Raw genomic sequence first — 24,192 nt, 5'->3', positions numbered from 1 at the left:
TTCCAAACGTACATTCTCAGAAATTTCTTTCCCAAGTTAAGACCAATGATTGATACCAGTAGACTTCTCTTGGACAGGAATGCCCGTTTTGCCAGTGAAAATCTGCTCTTTCTGTCCTCATTGCTTCGTCCGTCATGGTTTATTTTGCTGCCTAGGTAGCAGAATTCCTCAACTTCATCTATTTCGTGATCCAATTCTGATGTTAAGTTTCTCGCTGTTTCGTTTCTCCACTTCTCATTACCTACGTCTTTTCTCGATTTACTCTCAGTCAATATTAGATTGTTCATTCCATTCAACAGATTGTGTAATTGTTCTTCACTTTCACTGAGGACAGCCATATCATCAGCAAATCTTGAATTTTAAACCCACTCTTGAACCTATCTTTTATTTCCGTCATTGGTTCTTCGATGTGCAGATTGAACAGTAGGGGCGAAAGAATACATGCCTGCCTTACATCCTTTTTAATCCGAGCACTTCATTTTTGGTCTTCCAGTCTTACTGTTCCCTCTTGGTTCATATTCATGTTGTACATTACGCGTGTTTCCCTATGGGTGACCCCTATTTTTCTTAGAATTTTGAAAATCTCATACCGTTTTACTTCGTCGAACGCTTTTTCCATGTCGACAAATCTTATAAAACTGTCTTGATTTTTCTTCAGTCTTGCAGACCACGGATGCACCTGGGACGCTTAACAGGTTATATTAACAGAAAAGATAGAAAGCATTCAGAGAAGCCTTGCAAAATTAGTCGTGGCTTTATTTAGTCAACAAAAGAGTGTCACAGAAACGATAGAAACCACTGTGGCAGACTTCACAGGAAAGACCGACCGTATCGAGAAGATCCTTACCGACTACATTTCAGCAGACTGTGTTACAAAATGAATAAACATACATATTACTTGTTCAACATTTGTTTCACAGAATGACTACAAAGTTAAATTTCTTTAAAGTCAGTACCGCCATTGGACTGTTGTTTATTTATTGTGTTACATTTACACTTACACAATCATTATTTCGGCTTCAAAGTGCCATTATCAAGTGTTTTCTGAAAGCAAGTTAGACAATAACAGTGAAATACATAACAAGTGATATAACCGTATTACAATCCATATTTGTAATGCTTACTTTAAAGTGTTACAAATTGCCTAAGATGGCATACTGTCGTATTAAAATACACTATTAGACACATTGTCTAAGAGTCGATATTTCTGACAGAGCCTACTGCTTTGTTTCATTATGAGTACACCATCTTGACTGAATGACTGTTGGCTAAGTGTCAAATTGTCTTGGTCAAAGAAATTCCTGTTACAAGAGGAATAATTTATTTTCTTTGGTAGTACATCTTTGCAGTACCTGTTTATCTTAGTATACAATGAAGTTGCCTGCTCATAAACATAAACAGTAACAAATCTCTCGATAATATTCGCTGCATCCATAAATATAAAAGTCCAGCTAGTCATTGACGTTGTTTAAAGTACATTTTAGTAGGTAAATGTACAGCTTTGTACATGAAATTAATACATGGCCATCTATAAGTTGTGTAATTTTGCCTCAGTTCCGAATTAATACAACACAGTGCAATTACTTATTCTACTCACTCATTAATTAACCAGTGAGGTTTGAAGCGATATTTATGATGTACGTATGATATGGCATGTAAATCCTGCAATATGTGATGGAAAATTACTTAGGAATAAGTGCAAATAACACAGGTATGTGAAACATGTCATGTACATAAAAGCATTTAAGCAAATAAAAGAATCAAAAGATTTAAATTTAACATAATATAAAAAGTAGGGATATCCTAGTGTTTGTTAATGGTTGATGAGATACAATTACAAACGTGAGTGCACCGTGGTATTGACAAATATGGCTGCAATCTTGGTGCTGTAAATCTTACTTACATCTTATAGTAGTGACATCTTATTTATATGACGTAAAGATGACATTGTAAGTTTAACAACTTGAACAGTTACTACATATGAAAGCTCTAAGTAGGTTAATTCCTATTTCTTAACAACAAAGATAAGTGTACCTTAGAAAGGTAATAAACAACAGAGAAGAAACTCATTCATTGAAGATTGTAGGCATGTAGAGTGTAAGTGTAAGGGGGGGGGGGGGATATAGAAGAATGAATGGGGGTCTATAAAATGAGAAATGAAATGAAGAAGAAGCTATTATAGTGGGATGTGGGCGTGGTGGGGGACAAAAGAGTAACTAACGAAGGAATAAGAAGAATAAAAATGTGAAGTGAATGAGTTTTTAGGCAATTTATAACACTTGTAAGTAAGCATTATAATGTAATACGGTTACATCACTAGCTATGGATTTCACTGTTATTGTCTAACCGGCTTTCAGGAAACACTTGATAATGGCACTTTGAAGCCGAAGTCATGATTGAGTAAGTGTAAATATAACACCATAAATAAACAGCACTCTAATGGCGGAACTGACTTTAAAGAAATATATTATGACTGTGGCCCCGCATTGTGAAAAAATTACAAAGTTAAAGTTTGAGAGATTCAAGATACCGACTTTCTTTCTTCCCACATAGCGTCCTCGAATGGTACAGATGAATGGGGAAATTACACTTGTAGTCTATAAACCCTCCGCCCTCCGCCATCCGCCATAATGTGTCTTGTGGGCTGCAAATGTATAGTATATGCACTATAGAAGTATGCGTTCACACTTTTCTGAGCGGAGAATATTATTTTTGAATTCAGACTCGACCGAAAAACTAACAGTACGTAGGAGATAGCAGAGTGATATTTTAAATTTCGGTGACTGTAAATTATACATATACTAAAGATTCACTACTGAACAAAGTCACTGGTGTAATATGCCCAAGACAGTTGTTGATCTAACTTCAATTCTAAGAATTTGTAACATTAGTCTTCACTGGTCCTTTGCTCAATCTATGATAGCCCATTTCTCTCTCACACTATTCAGAAGTTGTGTATACTGTATTATGTTGCAGTTAAGCACAATCTATTCTCTTACCCGTTACAATATCTGTTAAATCATTTACATTACATCGCGTTCTTTCACAATAACAATAGTCCTCAACATATCTTTACAAACAACAATAAACTGCATTTTCCGTGACTGCTCCCTTTATGTATTCCAGCTAAGAGTCTCAAAACAAATTTTGTGTCGTGAGATGTATCATTGCCCTCTTATACCATATGTTTTCAGAACTCTTGGGAATCAGCGATAGCAAACAAATGTACCATTTTCTCCCTTTCTTTAAGACGAGGTTGTAGTAACGATCATTTGATTTGTCTGAGAGTTAATTAAGGTGGAACGACCACATAAAACTAATCACAGGAAAGGCAGATAGATGCCAGAATGAGATTCGTTGGAAGAATCCTCAGGTAGTGTAGTGAACCCATGAAGGAGGCAGCTGAGAAGACCTTCGTTTGAATGATCCTTGAGTAGTGCTCGACCACCTGGCATCCTTACCAGTTAGGATTGATAGAGGAAGCAGAAAAGATCCAAAACAAAGCAGAGAGTTTGCTTACACGTTCGTTTAGTACAGGGCTGGCCAAACGCTGCACAGAGTGCAGACGTGCGGAAGTGCTGCACATGTGCGCACGTCTGCGACGGCGAGCGACAGCGACATCCGTTATTAAATGAACGGCGGCGGCTCGACTTTCCCGTTTATGTGGTGCAAGCAAGAGCGCAACATACCCAGTCTCGTTTACCCCTGGTAACCGTAACCTTAACAGAGAAGTACTGAGAAATGCCAGGTACTGTGAAAAAGCAAAGGACGGGAGATCAATGTTCTCAGTCGTTTAAAAATGACTGGGAACTGCAATTCTTTTTTGTATCCGTTGGTGAAAACTCACAATGTTTGCTGTGCCGCCGAATAATAGGCGGCCAGCGTAAGTTTTCAATTGAAAGACACTACAATAAATATCACAAAGACGAATGTAGTGTACTCAACAGTGAAGAACGGCAAGCAAAATTAAATGTCCTTAAGAAAATGGATGAGACACATCAACTCGATTATCAATTCTCATGACCAGTGATAAACGTGTTTGGATTTATTCCTTTCATATTTAAAAATTATTGTTTACTAACTGTGCATTATTCCCTCATTCTGCTCCATGTTACATTATTATCAGGAAAGTTGGTCATTAAATCGATTGTTCCAATGTATACTTACATTTAGGGATTTTTTTTAATGTGTGAAGGGCTACGCTCAGGTGGAGTCGATGAAACATAACATTCATCTAATTGTCGGTTATTATGCAGATTTCAGACGGAGCTGATGAAAGATACAGCAATAATGGTATTGAAATAACAGGTGATCATCGAGAGGTCTGCGGTTATCATTCTGTTCAGAGGTCAGTGAGACAGAAATTATGTGGGTGTAACTGAGGGCACCGAGAATTTGTTATAGGAAACCTTGCATTAGTTTAATGTTATTTGAAATCATGAATAAGGTTCGTTGGAAGTCGGTAAGTGCTCTCTTTCTTAAATAGTAGATCAAAAACATTACGCGTATTTATGTGCCGTCAGTCAAGCTGCCATAATAAAAACCTACGGTTGTTAACTGTATTACTTGTCTTACTAGGTTAAACTGTTAACATAAAAGTAAACTTCTCAATGAGTAGACTGTGACAGTATTTTAAATGTTTAATACACAAAATACCTTCCCATGGTTGGCTTGCAAGCTGTGGAAAGAGCACTAGAATGCGCCGGTACAGGGTATCCCAGCAGGTGGATAAAGCGACATCTGTGCGTAGAAACATACACTACATGAACGTTGACGGCTGCGGCGTGCACTCTGTGACCCGGAAGTTGCACATGTGCAGCAGCTCCGCACGCGTGCAGAATTTATGGCCGGCCCTCGTTTAGTACGTGCAAAACCGTCTGAGATGTTCTGTCAACTTCATTGCTCCTGCAGTGATCACTCCTTTTCCGCCGTCAGGGCACCCAGGGAGGAGGGGGGGGGGGGGGAGATATGAGGCGGTCAGTGGTTGACAGTTCCAGCATTAGATGCATCGTGACTATTTCAAGGCAAATAGCGCCACGGGACGGAAAAGAACCATATGTGCAGTCGATATGTATCCCGAGAGGAATCGCCAACCAAATGGAAGAGGTCGTCCTGGCAACAATTGAGAGCACGGGTTGCAGTCAGTTATAGATCGTCGCTCAGCTCGAGACCAATGAGGTTTGCCGCCTGGGTTCTGAGACCATTCTCAGCTCTTCCCGGAGACTGGCCAGTGTGGTAAAGGAAGCTAGCCTTACTCGTGGGGACTCGCCACAGTTGTCGATTTGCAGCATCATTCCAATCAATGGTCTGGAGCCGACTGGAGGCTCTAAGCAAAATGCGTCACCAGCTCTGTGGCGAGATAGGCTGCAGATTTTCCGACCTACAATATACGGCAGAGACTTTTACGGTCACTTGGATACGTTAGGTGAGCACTATACACCGGAAACGGCCACAATGGTAGCAGAGTATGTGTGGAACGCACATAGCTTTTCTCTTTTTTTTTAATTATAGAAACTCCAAGACCCCAGTATAAAAGTCAACATTAGATAAGCCAGTTATTTCAGCAGGCCGTATGGCAAAAGCAAAGAGTGAGAATCTCAATACATTAGTTGTTACCTGCCAGCGTATTCGCAGTAAAGACCCAACGCTCACGGCTCTCGTAAAAAGTAGTCGCCTGACGTCATACTAGAACGCGAGAGTTGGTTAAAACCCAAAACAGTGAGCGGGGAAACTTTCCACACACGTGAAACGTTCATCGGACTGATAGACTCTTCAAGAGGAGGATGTAATAACGACAAGAAGAAGTATTAGATCTAATGAGGTCTAAAACGAATCCGATTGCGAACTAATATTGACAAGAGTAACCTGGATCGGTGGATTGAGATTAATAATTCAGATATATTGGTCAAAAAAGTTATACAATAATAGCCTAAACTCGATAGTACGCAAACGTCGTGAGCATACGGTAGCAGTAGGTGGTGACTATAACGTGACCAGCCTGACAGCCACATGTTAAAGGAAACTCTAGACCTCCTAGTTCCAAACAGAGAGTGTCGCCAATAAGAGATGGATTAACGATCAAGTTGTTATTACAAGAATAATCGTTACCAAAAGCAAAAACGTCGGCAAGAAAGCTAGAAGTGTATTCGTTTTTGACCAAACTGATAGTCTTATCAACTTATTTAAAAGATGAACTGGGATCATTTATTTCTGAAGTGGCAAACGCCGAACAACTGTGGTTAACGTCGAATGGAGTTATAAATGACAGTCGTGACATGTTTTGCACATTTCTACTTATTGATTTATAGAATAATCTTCTGTGATATCTCACCACTTAGAAAGAAAGTATCGTTTGCACAAAAGTGAGCAGTAAGAATAATATGTGATGTTCACCCACGGACGTCATGTAGGTACCTCTTCCAGAAGCTAGACATTTTAACTGCGTCCGCCCCCGGTTGCTGAGTGGTCATCGCGACAGAATGTCAATCCTAAGGGCCCAGGTTCGATTCCCGGCTGTGTCAGAGATTTTCTCCGCTCATGGACTGGGTGTTGTGTTGCCCTAATCATCATCATTTCATCCCCATCGACGCGGAAGTCGCCGAAGTGGCGTCAAATCGACAGACTTGCACCCAGCGAACGGTCTACCCGACGGGACGTCCTAGTCACACGACATTTACATTTAACTGCGCGATTATAACATACAGGGCTATTACAAATGATTGAAGCGATTTCATAAATTCACTGTAGCTCCATTCATTGACATATGGTCACGACACACTACAGATACGTAGAAAAACTCATAAAGTTTTGTTCGTCTGAAGCCGCACTTCAGGTTTCTGCCGCCAGAGCGCTCGAGAGCGCAGTGAGACAAAATGGCGACAGAAGCCGAGAAAGCGTATGTCGTGCATGAAATGCACTCACATCAGTCAGTCATAACAGTGCAACGACACTTCAGGACGAAATTCAACAAAGATCCACCAACTGCTAACTCCATTCGGCGATGGCATGCGCAGTTTAAAGCTTCTGGATGCCTCTGTAAGGGGAAATCAACGGGTCGGCCTGCAGTGAGCGAAGAAACGGTTGAACGCGTGCGGGCAAGTTTCACGCGCAGCCCGCGGAAGTCGACGAATAAAGCAAGCAGGGAGCTAAACGTACCACAGCCGACGGTTTGGAAAATCTTACGGAAAAGGCTAAAGCACAAGCCTTACCGTTTACAATTGCTACAAGCCCTGACACCCGATGACAAAGTCAAACGCTTTGAATTTTCGGCGCGGTTGCAACAGCTGATGGAAGTGGATGCGTTCAATGCGAAACTTGTTTTCAGTGATGAAGCAACATTTTTTCTTAATGGTGAAGTGAACAGACACAATGTGCGAATCTGGACGGTAGACAATCCTCACGAATTCGTGCAGCAAATTCGCAACTCACCAAAAGTTAACGTGTTTTGTGCAATCTTACGGTTTAAAGTTTACGGCCCCTTTCTCTCCTGCGAAAAAAAGTTACAGGACACGTGTATCTGGACATGCTGGAAAATTGGCTCATGCCACAACTGGAGACCGACAGCGCCGACTTCATCTTTCAACAGGATGGTGCTCCACCGCACTTCCATCATGATGTTCGGCATTTCTTAGACAGGAGACTGGAAAACCGATGGATCGGTCGTGGTAGAGATCATGATCAGCAATTCATGTCATGGCCTCCGCGCTCTCCCGATTTAACCCCATGCGATTTCTTTCTGTGGGTTTATGTGAAAGATTCAGTGTTTAAACCTCCTCTACCAAGAAACGTGCCAGAACTGCGAGCTCGCATCAACGATGCTTTCGAGCTCATTGATGGGGACATGCTGCGCCGAGTGTGGGAGGAACTTGATTATTGGCTTGATGTCTGCCGAATCACTAAAGGGGCACATATCGAACATTTGTGAATGCCTAAAAAAACTTTTTGAGTTTTTGTATGTGTGTGTAAAGCGTTGTGAAAATATCTCAAATAATAAAGTTATTGAAGAGCTGTGAAATCGCTTCAATCATTTGTAATAACCCTGTATATCTATATATATAAAACAAAGTCGGGTTTGTTGCAACACTTATAACTCGAGATCTGCTGGACCAATTTTCATGGTTTTTGATTTGTTGGATTTGTCTCCGCCCCGAATAGCAGAATACATCTTAAAAATAATGAAAAATTGATGAATACTTGAAAAATGCGTTATTTTCCCTAAAAGTTCTTTAGTTTCGGAGCTGTCAAATTTTTTTGTCAAAATCTGTAAATAATGATTGACATTTATGCATGCGTTCATAAACTATTTAAAATGGATGAATAAACTATTATGTGTATTTTTTTAAAAAAAAAGATTGAAAAATATTACGCGTGCGTTCAGAAATGTGTAATGAATACTTAATCTATATATATAAAAGAAAGTCGTGTTAGTTACACTATTTATAACTGAAGAACGGCTGGACCGATTTGGCTGAAAATTGGTGGAGAGGTAGCTTAGAACCAGGAGACGGGCATAGGATACTTTTTATCCCGTTCGACCGCTATAAAACGTAGTATAACAAAAACGCATCTGGCGTGGAATAACAAAACGCAAATTGGATTTAGTAGTTCAAACGAATGTACCCCTGTTGAACCCCCAACAAAAGGAAGTTTATGATACATTAATGAAGGCAATTGATGATGGAAATAGTGGTTTATATTTCCTGGATGCCCCTGGTGGAACTGGCAAGACATTCCTCATGTCAGTAGTTTTAGCCACTGTTCGTGCGAGATCCAACATTGCGGTTGCAGTTGGTTCTTCCGGAATAGCAGACACATTGTTAGAAAGATGCCGTACGGCTCAGTCAGCATTAAAATTACCGTTAAATCTTCAAGCTATTGAATAACCAACATGTAATATTACAAAAAACTCAGCAGTGGCCGAAGTTTTATCAGCATCCAAGATCTGGGACGAATGCACAACGGCTCATAAACGTGCATTAGAGGCACTTAACCGAACACTGAAAGATCTACGCAATGACTCGAGATGTTTTGAAGGAGCAATGATTTTACTGTCTGGCGAATTCCGCCAAACACTGCCAGTAGTTCCAAGATCAATGGCTGCAGATGAAATAAATACTTGCCTCAAATCATCGAATCTATGGCGCTTTGTGAAGAAACTGTAACTGACAACAAACATGAGAGTTGCATTGCTTAATGATACATCTGCTGAAGATTTCTTTGAGCAGTTGCTGACTATCGGTAATGGTCGAGTACCTGTCGAAGAATCGAGCGGATTGATTTCATTTCCTCATAATTTCTGTAACTTTGTCTCATCGAAAGACGAACTTTTCAACAAAGTATTCCCAAACATCATTACTAACTACAAAAGTAATGAATGGTTGAGTGAGCGAGCAATTTTAGCGGCTAAGAATAAAGATGTAGATGACCTAAACTACATAATTCAGAATGAGATCATTGGTAAAATGCATTCATTCAAATCTATTGACTGTGTAACAAATGAAGATGAAGCCACCAACTATCCAATTGAATTTTTAAACTCTTAGGATGTGCCTGGCATACCACCGCACAATTTACGCCTAAAAGTTGGCTCCGTAGTAATCATGTTTCGAAACATAAACCAACCAAAACTGTGCAACGGTAAACGTTTTGAGGTAAGTAAATTGATGACCAATCTTATTTACGCGACGATACTCAAAGGAAAATTCGAGGGTGAGGAAGTTCTCATTCAGAGGATCCCGATGGTCCCAACCGATGTGCCGTTTGAGTTTAAAAGACTACAGTTTCCGATGCGTCTTGCATTCGCCATGACCATTAACAAATCACAAGGCCAATCCTTGAAAGTTTGTGGTTTAAATGTGTAATATCCATATTTTTCAAATGGTCAACTACACTCCTGGAAATTGAAATAAGAACACCGTGAATTCATTGTCCCAGGAAGGGGAAACTTTATTGACACATTCCTGGGGTCAGATACATCACATGATCACACTGACAGAACCACAGGCACATAGACACAGGCAACAGAGCATGTACAATGTCTGCACTAGTACAGTGTATATCCACCTTTCGCAGCAATGCAGGCTGCTATTCTCCCATGGAGACGATCGTAGAGATGCTGGATGTACTCCTGTGGAACGGCTTGCCATGCCATTTCCACCTGGCGCCTCAGTTGGACCAGCGTTCGTGCTGGACGTGCAGACCGCGTGAGACGACGCTTCATCCAGTCCCAAACATGCTCAATGGGGGACAGATCCGGAGATCTTGCTGGCCAGGGTAGTTGACGTACACCTTCTAGAGCACGTTGGGTGGCACGGGATACATGCGGACGTGCATTGTCCTGTTGGAACAGCAAGTTCCCTTGCCGGTCTAGGAATGGTATAACGATGGGTTCGATGACGGTTTGGATGTACCGTGCACTATTCAGTGTCCCCTCGAGGATCACCAGTGGTGTACGGCCAGTGTAGGAGATCGCTCCCCACACCATGATGCCGGGTGTTGGCCCTGTGTGCCTCGGTCGTATGCAGTCCTGATTGTGGCGCTCACCTGCACGGCGCCAAACACGCATACGACCATCATTGGCACCAAGGCAGAAGCGACTCTCATCGCTGAAGACGACACGTCTCCATTCGTCCCTTCATTCACGCCTGTCGCGACACCACTGGAGGCGGGCTGCACGATGTTGGGGCGTGAGCGGAAGACGGCCTAACGGTGTGCGGGACCGTAGCCCAGCTTCATGGAGACGGTTGCGAATGGTCCTCGCCGATACCCCAGGAGCAACAGTGTCCCTAATTTGCTGGGAAGTGGCGGTGCGGTCCCCTACGGCACTGCGTAGGATCCTACGGTCTTGGCGTGCATCCGTGCGTCGCTGCGGTCCGGTCCCAGGTCGACGGGCACGTGCACCTTCCGCCGACCACTGGCGACAACATCGATGTACTGTGGAGACCTCACGCCCCACGTGTTGAGCATTTCGGCGGTACGCCCACCCAGCCTCCCGCATCCCCACTATACGCCCTCGCTCAAAGTCCGTCAACTGCACATATGGTTCACGTCCACGCTGTCGCGGCATGCTACCAGTGTTAAAGACTGCGATGGAGCTCCGTATGCCACGGCAAACTGGCTGACACTGACGGCGGCGGTGCACAAATGCTGCGCAGCTAGCGCCATTCGACGGCCACCACCGCGGTTCCTGGTGTGTCCGCTGTGCCGTGCGTGTGATCATTGCTTGTACAGCCCTCTCGCTGTGTCCGGAGCAAGTATGGTGGGTCTGACACACCGGTGTCAATGTGTTTTTTTTCCATTTCCAGGAGTGTATATGTGGCATGTTCACGGGTCGGAAGACCATATGCGTTGTTTGTTCTTGCGCCTGATAATAAAACAAAGAATGTCGTGTATCACAAGGTACTGAATTGAAGAGTGGAAGCTATGCACCAAAAAACATAAAGAATCATTAAAATACTTAATTTTTATTTGTCCTAATAAAAAATTGAACTTAACATCCAAAATCCGGTTATTTATTGGCTTTAAGGCGGAACAGAGTTCGCCGGGTCAGCTAGTTCATTAATAAAATTCATCATAAACTGTCCATCACACTTTGACAAAAACCTACAACACTGGAGGGAAAAATGACCTTTATTACACAGTATTAAAGCTGGAAGTTGCTGCGAAAGGATTTTAGTATGATGCAACAAAAATTTTTGATTATTTGTCTGATACCATAAAATGCATGACAGGTATCAAAGGCATCTAACATTGAATCATTTTTCCTGGACAACTCCTATTCAGCTGTCGAATTTTGTTTAAAAACTGGTAGCCAATGAAAAACTTATTCTACATCTACATCTACATTGACACTCCGCAAGCCACCCAACGGTGTGTGGCGGAGGGCACTTTACGTGCCACTGTCATTACCTCCCTTTCCTGTTCCAGTCGCGTATGGTTCGCGGGAAGAACGACTGTCTGAAAGCCTCCGTGCGCGCTCGAATCTCTCTAATTTTACATTCGTGATCTCCTCGGGAGGTATAAGTAGGGGGAAGCAATATATTCGATACCTCATCCAGAAACGCACCCTCTCGAAACCTGGCGAGCAAGCTACACCGCGATGCAGAGCGCCTCTCTTGCAGAGTCTGCCACTTGAGTTTATTAAACATCTCCGTAACGCTATCACGGTTACCAAATAACCCTGTGACGAAACGCGCCGCTCTTCTTCGGATCTTCTCTATCTCCTCCGTCTGCATGAGCAGGACTAAAAAAATAAAGTGTTGATTAATATCAATCCGAATCATGTATGTCCTGTAAACTAACCCGTTCCACATCATTTCGATAAAAGAATCGTTCAAATGATCTATGGAACATGTAACTAACTAACTAAGCTGCAAGTAAAGTAGTAAAAGACGGCGAAGATCTGCCCTGGCTTAATGCCAACAGTCGTAGAATGGATTGCAAGGACGGTAACAGACAAACGTTAACGGCAACTCGTGCATTTGTAACTAGAGTCATGCGTGAAGCCTGTTACAGCGAGCGGGTTGTGAAGCAACTGATATTAAGTGGCGGAAGTCGACTTGGTGTTTGTCAGGAGACGTTTGTCTCCCACCTAGACCTTTCTCGTCCGTATGATGGCAAGGGAGACAGAATGTGACGGTTCTTCTGGCGTCGTGTGATTCTTCAAGGAAGACAGGAGTGATCCCAGAACGTAGCGGCATCTGGTTGCAGACTACCAGTTCTTTACTTCCAAACGTAAATAAACGTAGAGCAGTGAGTCCGCAGCAGGTGAAAGGCAGGGGTCAAAAAGAAGGGGCAGCGGCACGCTTATTGTGAAAATTTCAAGCTTCTTAGTCAATTCAGTCAAACGATACTGCCATTTACGACACATACTACGATACTCTCGAAAACTCACTCATCAAAACCTGTAGGGTGCTTTCAGTTAACCCAGAATCGTGAAATTTGGCTAAAAAAACAATAAGAAAACGAAGTTTCACAGTACAAGTAAAGGGAAAAATCCGAAATTGTTAATTTGTAATTATACTACACGAAAAAACTATTTCTTATGCCATTTGTTATCAGACTTAAAACTTGAAATTAAAACATTCACGAAAGTTATGGAATTCCTGGGCCCATATCTTGCCGTATCGATGTCGACAACAGGCAAAAATCTGCAGTATCCTCGATTCCTGGGATGCGCAAACTGTCTATATGCACTAAGGAGCCAAAACATTATGACCACCTGCGTAATAGCTTGTTTGACCGTTTTTGGAACGAAATACATCACTGATTCTGCGTAACTAGGATCCAACAGTTTGTTGGTAGGTATTTGGAAGTATATGGTATTAAATGTCTACGCGCAGGTCATTTAGTTCGCGTAAATCACGGGCCGCTGATTTTCGTACGCGCTGATGCCGCCCAACAGCGATCCAGATGAGTTCCGCAGGATTTACATCAGGCGAATTTGGTCGCCGAGATATCAACGTGAGTTCACTATAAAGCTACTCAACCACGGTAGCACGATTTTGGATTCGAGACACGGACAATTATACTGCTGAAATATGACATCGCCGTCGAGGAAGACATGAGACACGAAGGGATGCAGGTGGTTCGCAGCTGTGAGCGTGTCTTCGATTACTACAAAGATCCCATGTAAGCGCAGGAGAATGTTTCCCGTAGGATAATGCTGCTCCCACCTGTCTGTGTTCGTAGCGCGCTGCATGTGTCGAGCCACCGTTCACCTCGATGACGGCGTTTGTGCAGACGACCATCGACCTAGTGTAGCAAAAAAGTGATTTCCATTGATCGACGGTCGAATCCCGATGGTTCCGTGCCGCTACAATCGTAATTGACGATGTCGTTGGTCAACATGTGAACACGAAGGTGTGCTCTGCTGCGGAGCTCCATATTCAACAATGTACGATGAACGGTGTGCTCGGAAACACTTGTGCGAGCACCAGCGTTGTGACCTTTGGTACAGAGATGCCACAGATCACTATCTATCCTAATTTACACAGCATGAAAGCCTCCGAACGCCACGTTCTGTGAAGTTGTGGAGTCCAACCATTTAGCACCTATTGGTAGTTTCATTGACCTTCTACCTTTTTCTGTAGTACGTGAACATTCGATCAGCTTCGCCATTTTCGAAAAACTCGTTCAGAGGCTCTGCTTAACAATAATCTGTTGCTTATCAATGGATTTTCCCATGTGAAGCCCACGTCTTCACTCGCGTGAGACACCCCGTGCACGTCTGCTCTACTTACATAATTTTGTTACTGCGTCACGTGTCCTCAACGCCACCGGGCGGCATCCAAAGTCGCGGTGGGCAGTGGTCATAATGTTTTGGCTGAACAGTGTATATAACTAAGTTTGTACTACATAACCCTCAGTGCGCGAGTCCTACTCACACATCCCCAGTTTTTATTTTTCCTCTCTACACTAGCCTCGTAGTTTCACTAACACATTCTCTAGCTCCTTATTTTTTCTTCAACTCTCACTTCTTTAGCCTGCTTAGCAGAGGTGTCGTTTCACGTCGCAGGAAGTGAATGGGGATCAAGAAGGCATCCTATCAGTTTAGACTCGCTAGTCTTCTCAGTTAATAAGAGAGTGTACTGAAAAGTAATGCCTCTCACTTCTTTAGCCTGCTTAGCAGAGGTGTCGTTTCACGCCGCAGGAAGTGAATGGGGATCAAGAAGGCATCCTATCAGTTTAGACTCGCTAGTCTTCTCAGTTAATAAGAGAGTGTACTGAAAAGTAATGCCTCTAAACATTTTCATATGAAAAATCTTTCATATGAAAAATCTAGGGCTGTGGCCAGACCGAGCTGTGCTAGCAACTCTGTCAGGTGTGATGATTGTGTCAATCTGCTCCAAGATTCGCCCGGGCGTATGGGCAGTTGCTCCATCCTGTTGGAAGTAATTGTAATTTTTTCCCTTCTCCGTTAATGTTGCCACAAATGGTCGACCAATCGTAACACATTGCCCCCAGCGAGGCCAGTTTGTTGACACCGTCGTTGCTGAATATGTGACTTTGTTGATGGAGTCATAACCTCACCTCTACTTGCACAGCTCCATCACTATCAAAGTGAAGACCTCTAAGGCATTCTTTAAGCTTTGGAAACAGATCAAAACCGGATGTGGCCAAGTAGGAACTGTATGTAGGATGTTCGATGACAGTGAACTCAAGGCGTCGGCTTGTTGCAGACGTGGCAGCGCTCCTGTGTGGTCTGGCATTGTCACGCTGAAGGAGAGGGTTCTCCATGAGTGGGAAAACTCTTCGAATTCGTGCTTTCAGATTTTCTGAGTTTTCAGTTCTCGCAGCGACGTAGTTAGAGGCCACACTGCCACGTTACACGCTACAATTCGGAGCCCTCCTGCGACAGAGGGTTGCGACATGCGTCAGAGAAGCGGGAAAGTCGATCGAGTAATACGATTGACATGTAATAGCTCAACCGCTATTGAGAATAGGATAAAAAATTCGGAGGCACTCCTTTACAGCACACCCTAGTATTTTCTCGCTAACGCTACCAACATTTATCTCTAGAATCATCAGAAGTGATGAACCCAAAGCCTCTTCGTAACTGTATCTCACGCTAAAATTCGTTTCTCAAAACCTTATAATATATACACTACATACCTCTAGTAACGGATATGAAGAATTCAAACAAAAATTCTCATATAAAGTCAAGCGATTCGTTAAGCTGTTTCGTAGAGCTCCGGTACTCAAAACCAAAAACCAGTCACTTCTTGACCACTGAGAATTCGTTAACGTTTATCTGTATGCACACTGTAGTACCCTTAACACTGTTATATAACAGCTAATGGAAACTAGTTACAAAATAAAATAGTTATTCTTAGTGTTGCTATGGTCGCATTCTCAGACACTTTGACTGCTAAAAACACCGTTGTTCTATGACTCAATGGGCACAATCCATTACGTCTTCAAGATAATACTCCTAACACAAAATTCGCCTTCACTGTGCCACAGTAATGCACATAATACTTCATTATCTCCCATAATACAACATAATCCTTACCCTAACTCATCGTCATAATAGTATCACATGACATGAAATCGTCAGTTCATCATAAGAAATCGTAATACCTCAATTCACAGGCACCTCGCAGCCATTTCGTAGAGCTCTGGGATACGACGGACTTAATTCCTGGGACGCAATCTCATTTTAGCTATCCCTCCTGTGCTCTCCGTACATCTTTGATACTTCATAATATTTCTTAACATCTGATCCGTTCTTCTGTAATGTCAAATCTCCAGCCTGGACAGACAGCGTATGAAGATTTTCATACGAAATGTTCTGCTGCAGTTCTTGAATACTATGAGGCTTGTTGTGATACAAGTTAGATTTGAGGACTTGCCACACAAAGAAATCGCACGCTCACAGATCAGGTGACCTGTGGGCTAGAGCCTAGGGCTGTGGCCAGACCGAGCTGTGCTAGCAACTCTGTCAGGTGTGAAGATTGTGTCAATCTGCTCCAAGATTCGCCCGGGCAGTTGCTCCATCCTGTTGGAAGTAATTGTAATTTTTTCCTTCTCCGTTAATGTTGCCACAAATGGTCGACCAATCGTATCATTATTTGGTCCATCCTGTAGACATGTACTAGAGAGGCGTTCTGCATCACTCTGTGGGGGCCGGCCGAAGTGGCCGTGCGGTTAAAGGCGCTGCAGTCTGGAACCGCAAGACCGCTACGGTCGCAGGTTCGAATCCTGCCTCGGGCATGGATGTGTGTGATGTCCTTAGGTTAGTTAGATTTAAGTAGTTCTAAGTTCTAGGGGACTGATGACCACAGAAGTTAAGTTCCATAGTGCTCAGAGCCATTTGAACCATTTTTTGTGGATTACGAAATACAGATGTGGATTTAGATCTGGAATCTGACTGGACCTGAAAAGCACAAAGCCCAGGTGAATCAGTATATCACTGGTAAGTGGTGCACTGGTCTTTAGAAGTCTACTTGATATCTCATCGTATCCATGTGATTCTTTACTCTACAGTGGTTTGGTGATTACTTAAATTTCTATGTTTATTCTTTCCTGGAGCTGCATGTGACATAATTGTCTTAGAACAACACTTTTTATAATTCCTTCCTTGGCCTAAAACATCCCCATCGTATACGTTGAGATATGTTTGGTCACCAATTTATTCGCCACTGGCCTCCAGTAACTGCAGGTGGTTCTTTGTGGAATAGCGTGCAAGTTGCGTGGGGGGAAACTCACAATTACAAATCCGTCCTGTCTTTGATTTCATGTCATTACGCTCAGAATCTATGCTGACAATACGTGTTTCATTTCATTCTCAGTTTTCAAAGCCAGAGTCACTTGCAGCTGTGTAACCAAAACAATTCGTGTGCAGGTACTCTGGTGCCAGCCGCTACAATGATCATCGTAGCGCTGGTGGGCTGCGACAGCACCGTCATCATTGCGATGTTGGCGCTCAGTGGCTTCTGCACCGCCACCGACTTCACGAGCTCCTACCTCAACATGCAGGCCATCGCCCCCAACTACGCAGGCACCATCGTCGGCATCGTCAACATGTACGGCAATCTGACGGGCATCGCAGTCCCTTACATCGTTGGTGTATTCACCAGCACAAACGTAAGTCGTTACAGCTCTTCTGGGGACAATACACGCTGCATTTCAAAATGATTCATCAGGCTATATGCAAAGGTCACTCAACAAAAGGACGGAAATGTGTTCCAGTCTCTTAACAGATTCTTTAAAAAAACGACATTTATTTTTCAACTTAATTATCCTCTAGTTCAATACACTTAAGCCAGCGCTGGGCAAGCTTCTTAATTCCAAGTGCAGAGTTCTTGTGGTCGTATGATTAACCGTTACGCCCTGCTGCCTGGACTTCACCTCGATCCACTAAGAATTTTTTTCGATGTGTTAAAAATGCATCCAGCTTCCATCTCCAGTTACAATGCGGTGAAGCTCCCCTTCAGCCTCATACTGCCGCGAAAGCACCCCGCACACATCCAAGCGCCTTTCTTTCATTTCTGGTGTCACCCACCCACCACTCACACACTTTGTTGAACGTCAGTACGTCCTGAGCAATATGATGGCTGATCCAAGATTAATTGTTGCTGCAATATCACTGACCGCAATACGCCTATTTTCCCGTATCGACTGCCGGCCGCGGTGGTCTCGCGGTTCTAGGCGCGCAGTCCGGAACCGTGAGACTGCTACGGTCGCAGGTTCGAATCCTGCCTCGGGCATGGATGTGTGTGATGTCCTTAGGTTATTTAGGCTTAAGTAGTTCTAAGTTCTAGGGGACTGATGACCTCAGAAGTTAAGTCCCATAGTGCTCAGAGCCATTTGAACCATTTTTTCCCGTATCGACTCATCAATTTTCGCAATGTTGTTCTCCGTGACTGCGCAGACAGAGTGTCCTGGGCGTGACGAATCTTCAGTACTTGTTACACTCCATTTGAATTTATCAGCCCGCTCGAACACTTGTGTTTGACTCATACAACTTTCACCATTTTGCGCTGCCATCAGACGATGAGTTGCGATTGGTTTCAACCCTTCTAACAGAAATCTAATGACAATCTGGTGCTCCATGTTAGTGAAAACCTGCAAAGGTGCCGACACTTTGTTTTACTGATTCCCATCATACTGTTCGCGAGACAGGCTTGCAGGCCTATCTGATAATACACTGATCTTCAGAAAAAACGAAACACCTTGAACAACTAGAGAGAGGACGTTCATATTCACAGGCCATGTACATTAACATGTTCAGCAGGAATGATTAGCATTTCAGTCAACTCGGTTCATTACGTGCCCTGCTGCCTAGTTCACACACAGTCCGCCGTGGGCCCGCATGACTTGTTCCATGAATGATGGCATCGAAGCGTATAAGGCGCTAATGGTGTCCTGTGTTATATACAAACAAACTTCTTTCACCTGTTTCCAAAGTTCATCTGTGGTAGTTGGTATTGGGTCACAGCACTGCACCCGTCGTTTCACCATATGCCACACAGTTTAGATTGGCGACAGGTCTGGTGGTCTGACGGGCCAGGGCAAAAGGCTGACATCCTGTAACACCGAAAACGCACGTTTTCGTGCAGCACCATGTGGTCATGCATTGTCTTGCTGAAAAATGGGGTCTCGAGTGTCGTGCTACGGGTTGCAAGATGTCATTCACGTATCAGACTGGCCTCATTGCCCTGGACGCATTCAAACTGTGATTTGTAGTTGCGCCCAATTGCATCCCAAAACATAAGGCCTTGAGCTGGCGCCCTATGTCTTGTGCGAATGTGACAAGTGATGTCATTCGACACAGCATTACCAGCTAGCATATTTCTGCACATTCGTCAAAGTGGCGGAGAAGTGTACGACGCGCACATGACCCATGCCATAGCAAACAGCGACGGATTTACAGCCCTGATAGTGTACAATGTGTTGCACTGTTCCGTTGTTGCACCAGATCTGAGGAGGACGCACATCTGTCCTGCAATGCCATTCCGATGAGGTGTCGATCTTCTCGGGGAGGGGGGGTCTGGGTGATGCGACGTAACCCATCTCGTCGTGGTCTATGACTTTCCATTCTGCATACCCCCGTTGCACTGCCGGAACACTTCGCCCTACACGAGCAGCAATTTCCTGGATGGATGCATCACATTCTCTCATGCCATAATGCGCCCTCTTTCAAACTCACTGATTTGACAGGTTCGCGCATACGTCTGGGAGGCATCCTGCACATCTGCTCAAGTCACACTGATCTGTTACCTTAGGTTTATAGAGATACGGAGAGCCGCAGGCATATTTTACCGGTAGGCGGCGTTGCGCCGTTATATCGATGTTGATCTGGAACCCGCAGACAGTAATGTACATGTCTGTGAAAATGAACGTCCGTTCCCTAGTCGTTCAGGGTGTTCTGTTTTTTATAAACATGAGTTTAGTTCTAGAACACCAGCGTAAAAAAAGCAAAGAAAGATAAACTTTACAGAAGTATTATATTTTTTATACAGCTTTTTCAGTTATTTATTGAATGAACCTTGTATTCTAGATAAAGAAGAGAGAAACCCGGGATGGGCTTTAAGTGACGTTCAGGACTGCAGAGTTTTTGTTTCCGAATGTACTATCCGATTTTACAAGGGTATACGTTTTACACGCAAGCAAATGCATCCGCGGAATACTTTTTACAGTTACATCTAGGAGCAAACGTTTCATGTAGGGGAAAGTCGGGTAGTGTCGGACACAAAAAATTTTTGAGAATTACAAGGTGTGTCCGAAAAGTTTGGTAAATGGTCTCAGAAGACAAAAAAAATTCAAATAAAATAACTTTACTATCCTTCAAATACATCATCATTGGAGGACACAGCACACTTCCGACATCACTCCTAAAGCTGTTTGAAACTACCAGCAAACGGCTCTTGTGGAATCGCTCGATGGACCGTGGCCAGGTGCAATCTGTGAAGCGTAAGTCTTTCAGGGCTAATTTACGATGGGAAACCAAAAAGAAGTCTGCCAGTGCCAAGTATGGAAAATAAGGAGGAAACTGAAAAATAGTCACGTTGCGTCGAGCGAGAAAGTGGAGCACGCAGACGTTGCGGATTTCCAACAGTGCGTGACCAAGGTGCTTCGAGGCATTCCGCAAGACGTTTTGCTGACAGTTTCCAACCAATGTGAGAAATGTGTTGTAGCTAATGGTGATTACTTTGAAGGACAGTAAAGGTGTTTTGTTTGTATCTCTTGATTCTTTTATTTTCTGGAATCACTCACGGAACTTTTCAGATCCAGCTTGTACTGAAACATTCTTCACACTAAACAATGCCCTAATACGTTACTAAATACAGTTATAAGACTCAGTGGCATTATGTATGTACGTTGACTTTTTAATATCTTGTTGCCCTTTTGCATTGTGACCGTTTAAATTTTTGGCTTATTTTATTGGATATGAAACTGTTATGTATAAAAAAGTAATTTTTGTTGCAAATATTATTCAAATAGATAGTAAATGATTGTAAATTTGAACAGGTTCATTAGCTCTTCTAGTTTGTTTAAGACTCTGTCAACGTGTTCCTTGCTAAAACTTGCTATTAGCTGCAAATTCGGCGTCTCAGCAGTCCTCAGCCTGAAGTCATGATTTCTTTTGCTAAAATCGTAGTAAAATTCGTTACCGACTTTCATTTTTGTTTTATTGAACTTATGCTTTATTTTCAACTACCCTGTATGTTTATACGCTAGATTTAATAACTCATATTTACTCAAAGGCGTAAGCTGACTATCTAAGAGTGTACTGTGATCGTACAATACAGTTTTCTTTTCATCACTGAATATTCTCGGGTAAAACTTATTTTCCTAAAAGGGGTCCATGGCCACTTCTTTGTTTTCCGTTGAAGCCTTACAGAGGTTGCCCTCTCTGAACTCTTGAAACATACGTGACTTTCGTGATTTTTTCAAGTAAAATAAAAAGTAATGCTAAATCTACAGTCCCTAACACTTCTCTCTTAAAGGAATCATTTTTGTGTCCACATCGGACGCTTCCTGTCACCAGTGCAGCCAGGTAGGTTGGAGGACCCTTTCTAGCCGAAACATTGGTCATCGTCAGGAATTCCCGAAGCCTTCCTACTGGACCTGTAACGAAACAATTTTCTATAAGTAATTTTCAATGTATTTTCTTTCTGCGTACGAAGGATAATTGGAAAATATAAAGTTCTAACAAAATGCTCACATGTTGAAACAAATGTCATTTCCATCCTCCACAACATCGAGACAAAAGACTTTCGAAGGTATCGCAAAACGGCCACGTACGCTGATAGAGAATTCAATTTAGAATTTCGGCATCAAATTCTGATCGAAATGTAGTGCACCCTTTTATTGTTGTAGCAGTTCATATGGTGTACATGAAATGATTACATTTACAGATCAATAGCACACGCAGTTCTGAGGTACTAGGTATCGACCCATGCATTCATATTAGTAAGTGGTGTAGCGTCCACAGGCGGCAGTCCAGGCGCCGTCTCTGGTATCCAGCCTACCTTACAGTAGCGAATACTGTACTGGGATACGCAGTGCCAGCCTGCTCGACTTGCTCACGTAGTTCTGTAGGAGTTGTTGGTTGACGAGTCGTACGGGTCTAACAACATCTGCACATACCGAGCTCTACTTAGCGTCCCATCCAGAGATACTGAAGGCGAACAAGAGGTGTAGGTTATCGCACCCCAAACCACAAATGGTTCAAATGGCTCTGAGCACTATGGAACTTAACTGCTGAGGTCATCAGTCCCCTAGAACTTAGAACTACTTAAACCTCACTAACCTAAGGACATCACACACATCCATGCCCGAGGCAGGATTCGAACCTGCGACCGTAGCAGTCGCGCAGTTCCGGAATGAAGCGCCTAGAACCGTTCGGCCGCCCCTAGACCACAAGGTCTTGGAGGAATGCAGTCTACGAGACAACGTTCATCAGGTCTACGTCATACTCGCAAACGACCCTCAATTGCGTGCAGACAAAATCTGCTTTCGTCCCTGAAGACCACGTCACGCCATTCCATCTTCGAAGTGAACCTCTGAGGCACGAGTTGACCCGTGCACGTACATGCTGTGGCGTGAGTAGATGATGGGCGAGAGTTGTACTAGTCAGTAGTCCCATTGCTAGTAACCAGTTCACAACAGTTCATATTGACACTTCTGGACTCACAAGCCCTTGTATTTGTGCTGTGGCAACTGTACACTCTACCACTGCTGCCCTTCGAATATGGCAATCCATGGGGGGTGGGGGTCCTTGTTGCGTGGGCTTGTAGAACATCTTTGGGTGCGAAATGTTCACGTGACCACCGATACCAACATCATTGCACAATTGACGCAGCACTTCAACTCGTGTGGCAATTCTCCGAAAATACTATCCCAGCACTCGGAGGGTCACAGTTTGACCCCTTTCAAATTCTCTCAGTTAGTTGTAAGAACCACAAGCGCATCTTCGTGGCATGGTTGCCTGCTTGCCTCACACGTTTGCCCCACACTGAGCCTGTTGTGAGCATTTCCACTCTCAACTTATATTTGTCGCCAATTTGAAAAATACGATTTCGAGGGAAATTTGTTTAAACTTTTGAGTTATATTTTTTGTAGTTAACATACCTCTGGCCAGCGATCCCTGGAACATACAGCAATCCTTCAGGATCCAAAAGGAGGTCCGCCTCCATCTTCTTCAAGGCCACGGTGGTCCTGAGGGCCTCTTTGGCCGCTTCTGTCACCCGCTGCTCTGCTCGCTCGATAGGCTTTTCTTCCGCTTTTGAGCAGAAGCTGTGACAGGTTAGTCTGATCTTAAGCTCGAGCACGTTCATAATTTCCATGATGACTGTTAGGCCGCCGTTGAAATAGCATGTCGACTATTTTGCTCCCGCTGTGAATGATTTTCGGACACAAGTTTTGACAAATTGCCTTGTAACTCGATAACTGGGGATGGCTGATCCATCGCTCATGCAGCCCACTGCTAAAAATGCTCTTACATTCAGGTTGTTAGCTGCTTGTTCTTTCATATTCAGGTTGTATGTACATACACATTCTGCAATATGCCCTAACTAAAATATCCTTTTACATGCGTAACTTAGACGCATGAAATAATGTGATAATGCTGTCTGACTGCACCCTTAAAGACACATGACAAAATGACAGAGTAACTTATTTCGCGCAACATACACACACTACGCTTAAATATTTGACTGAATATCATGAACGTACTAAGCTGCAGTAAATATATAAATTCATCGGAATAATGTGTAAATAATAGTTTTAGTGGCCAAATTGGTGCACTGGACGTGCTTGGCCCTGTCTCTCGCCCTAGCCTTTCCATTTAGGAATCTGAAAATCACGTTTTATACAAAGTGATGATCTGTCAGCTCCTTTCGTAACTGCAACAGTTGACTTGCTCCTGTTCTGTGAAAGCCTCCAGGGAAAAATGTCGGTGGGGTCCACTCACTGTAGCCTTTAAATATAAAAGTTATTTGTAATAAAATTTCTGTTGAACTGTGTTTCTACCGAAGGCAAAAAGAACTTTGTTAGAGATAGTTACCGCTGATTGCCAAGTACAATTCGGTCGAAAAGATGTCAGGATTTTAAAATTTCGGCAAGTAAGCATGAATAAACTTTGGGAAGAAACGGCACGATCGTATTTAAAGCATGATTAAGTCGACCACGGCCCACTTAACAGCCGTGTGTAAAACACGTTGTACAATGACCACCAAAAAGAAC

The 24,192-nt window shown here is 43.3% G+C and overlaps 1 protein-coding gene across 1 annotated transcript in view; it reads left to right on the top strand.

The window, feature by feature from the left end:
- LOC124607213 (sialin-like) overlaps positions 1 to 24,192 on the top strand; it is a 123,004-nt gene that overhangs the window by 77,796 nt on the left and 21,016 nt on the right. Inside the window, exon 8 of the mRNA XM_047139483.1 lies at positions 17,345 to 17,586. Within this exon, the coding sequence (XP_046995439.1) occupies positions 17,345 to 17,586 (242 nt within the window). The remainder of the gene's footprint in view (positions 1 to 17,344; positions 17,587 to 24,192) is intronic.

The sequence above is a fragment of the Schistocerca americana genome, chromosome 3 (genome assembly GCF_021461395.2).
Source record: "Schistocerca americana isolate TAMUIC-IGC-003095 chromosome 3, iqSchAmer2.1, whole genome shotgun sequence".
NCBI classification, from domain to species: Eukaryota; Metazoa; Arthropoda; class Insecta; order Orthoptera; family Acrididae; genus Schistocerca; species Schistocerca americana.
The sequence above is the reverse complement of the archived record's forward strand: the minus strand, read 5'-3'. Positions and strand labels throughout refer to the sequence as shown.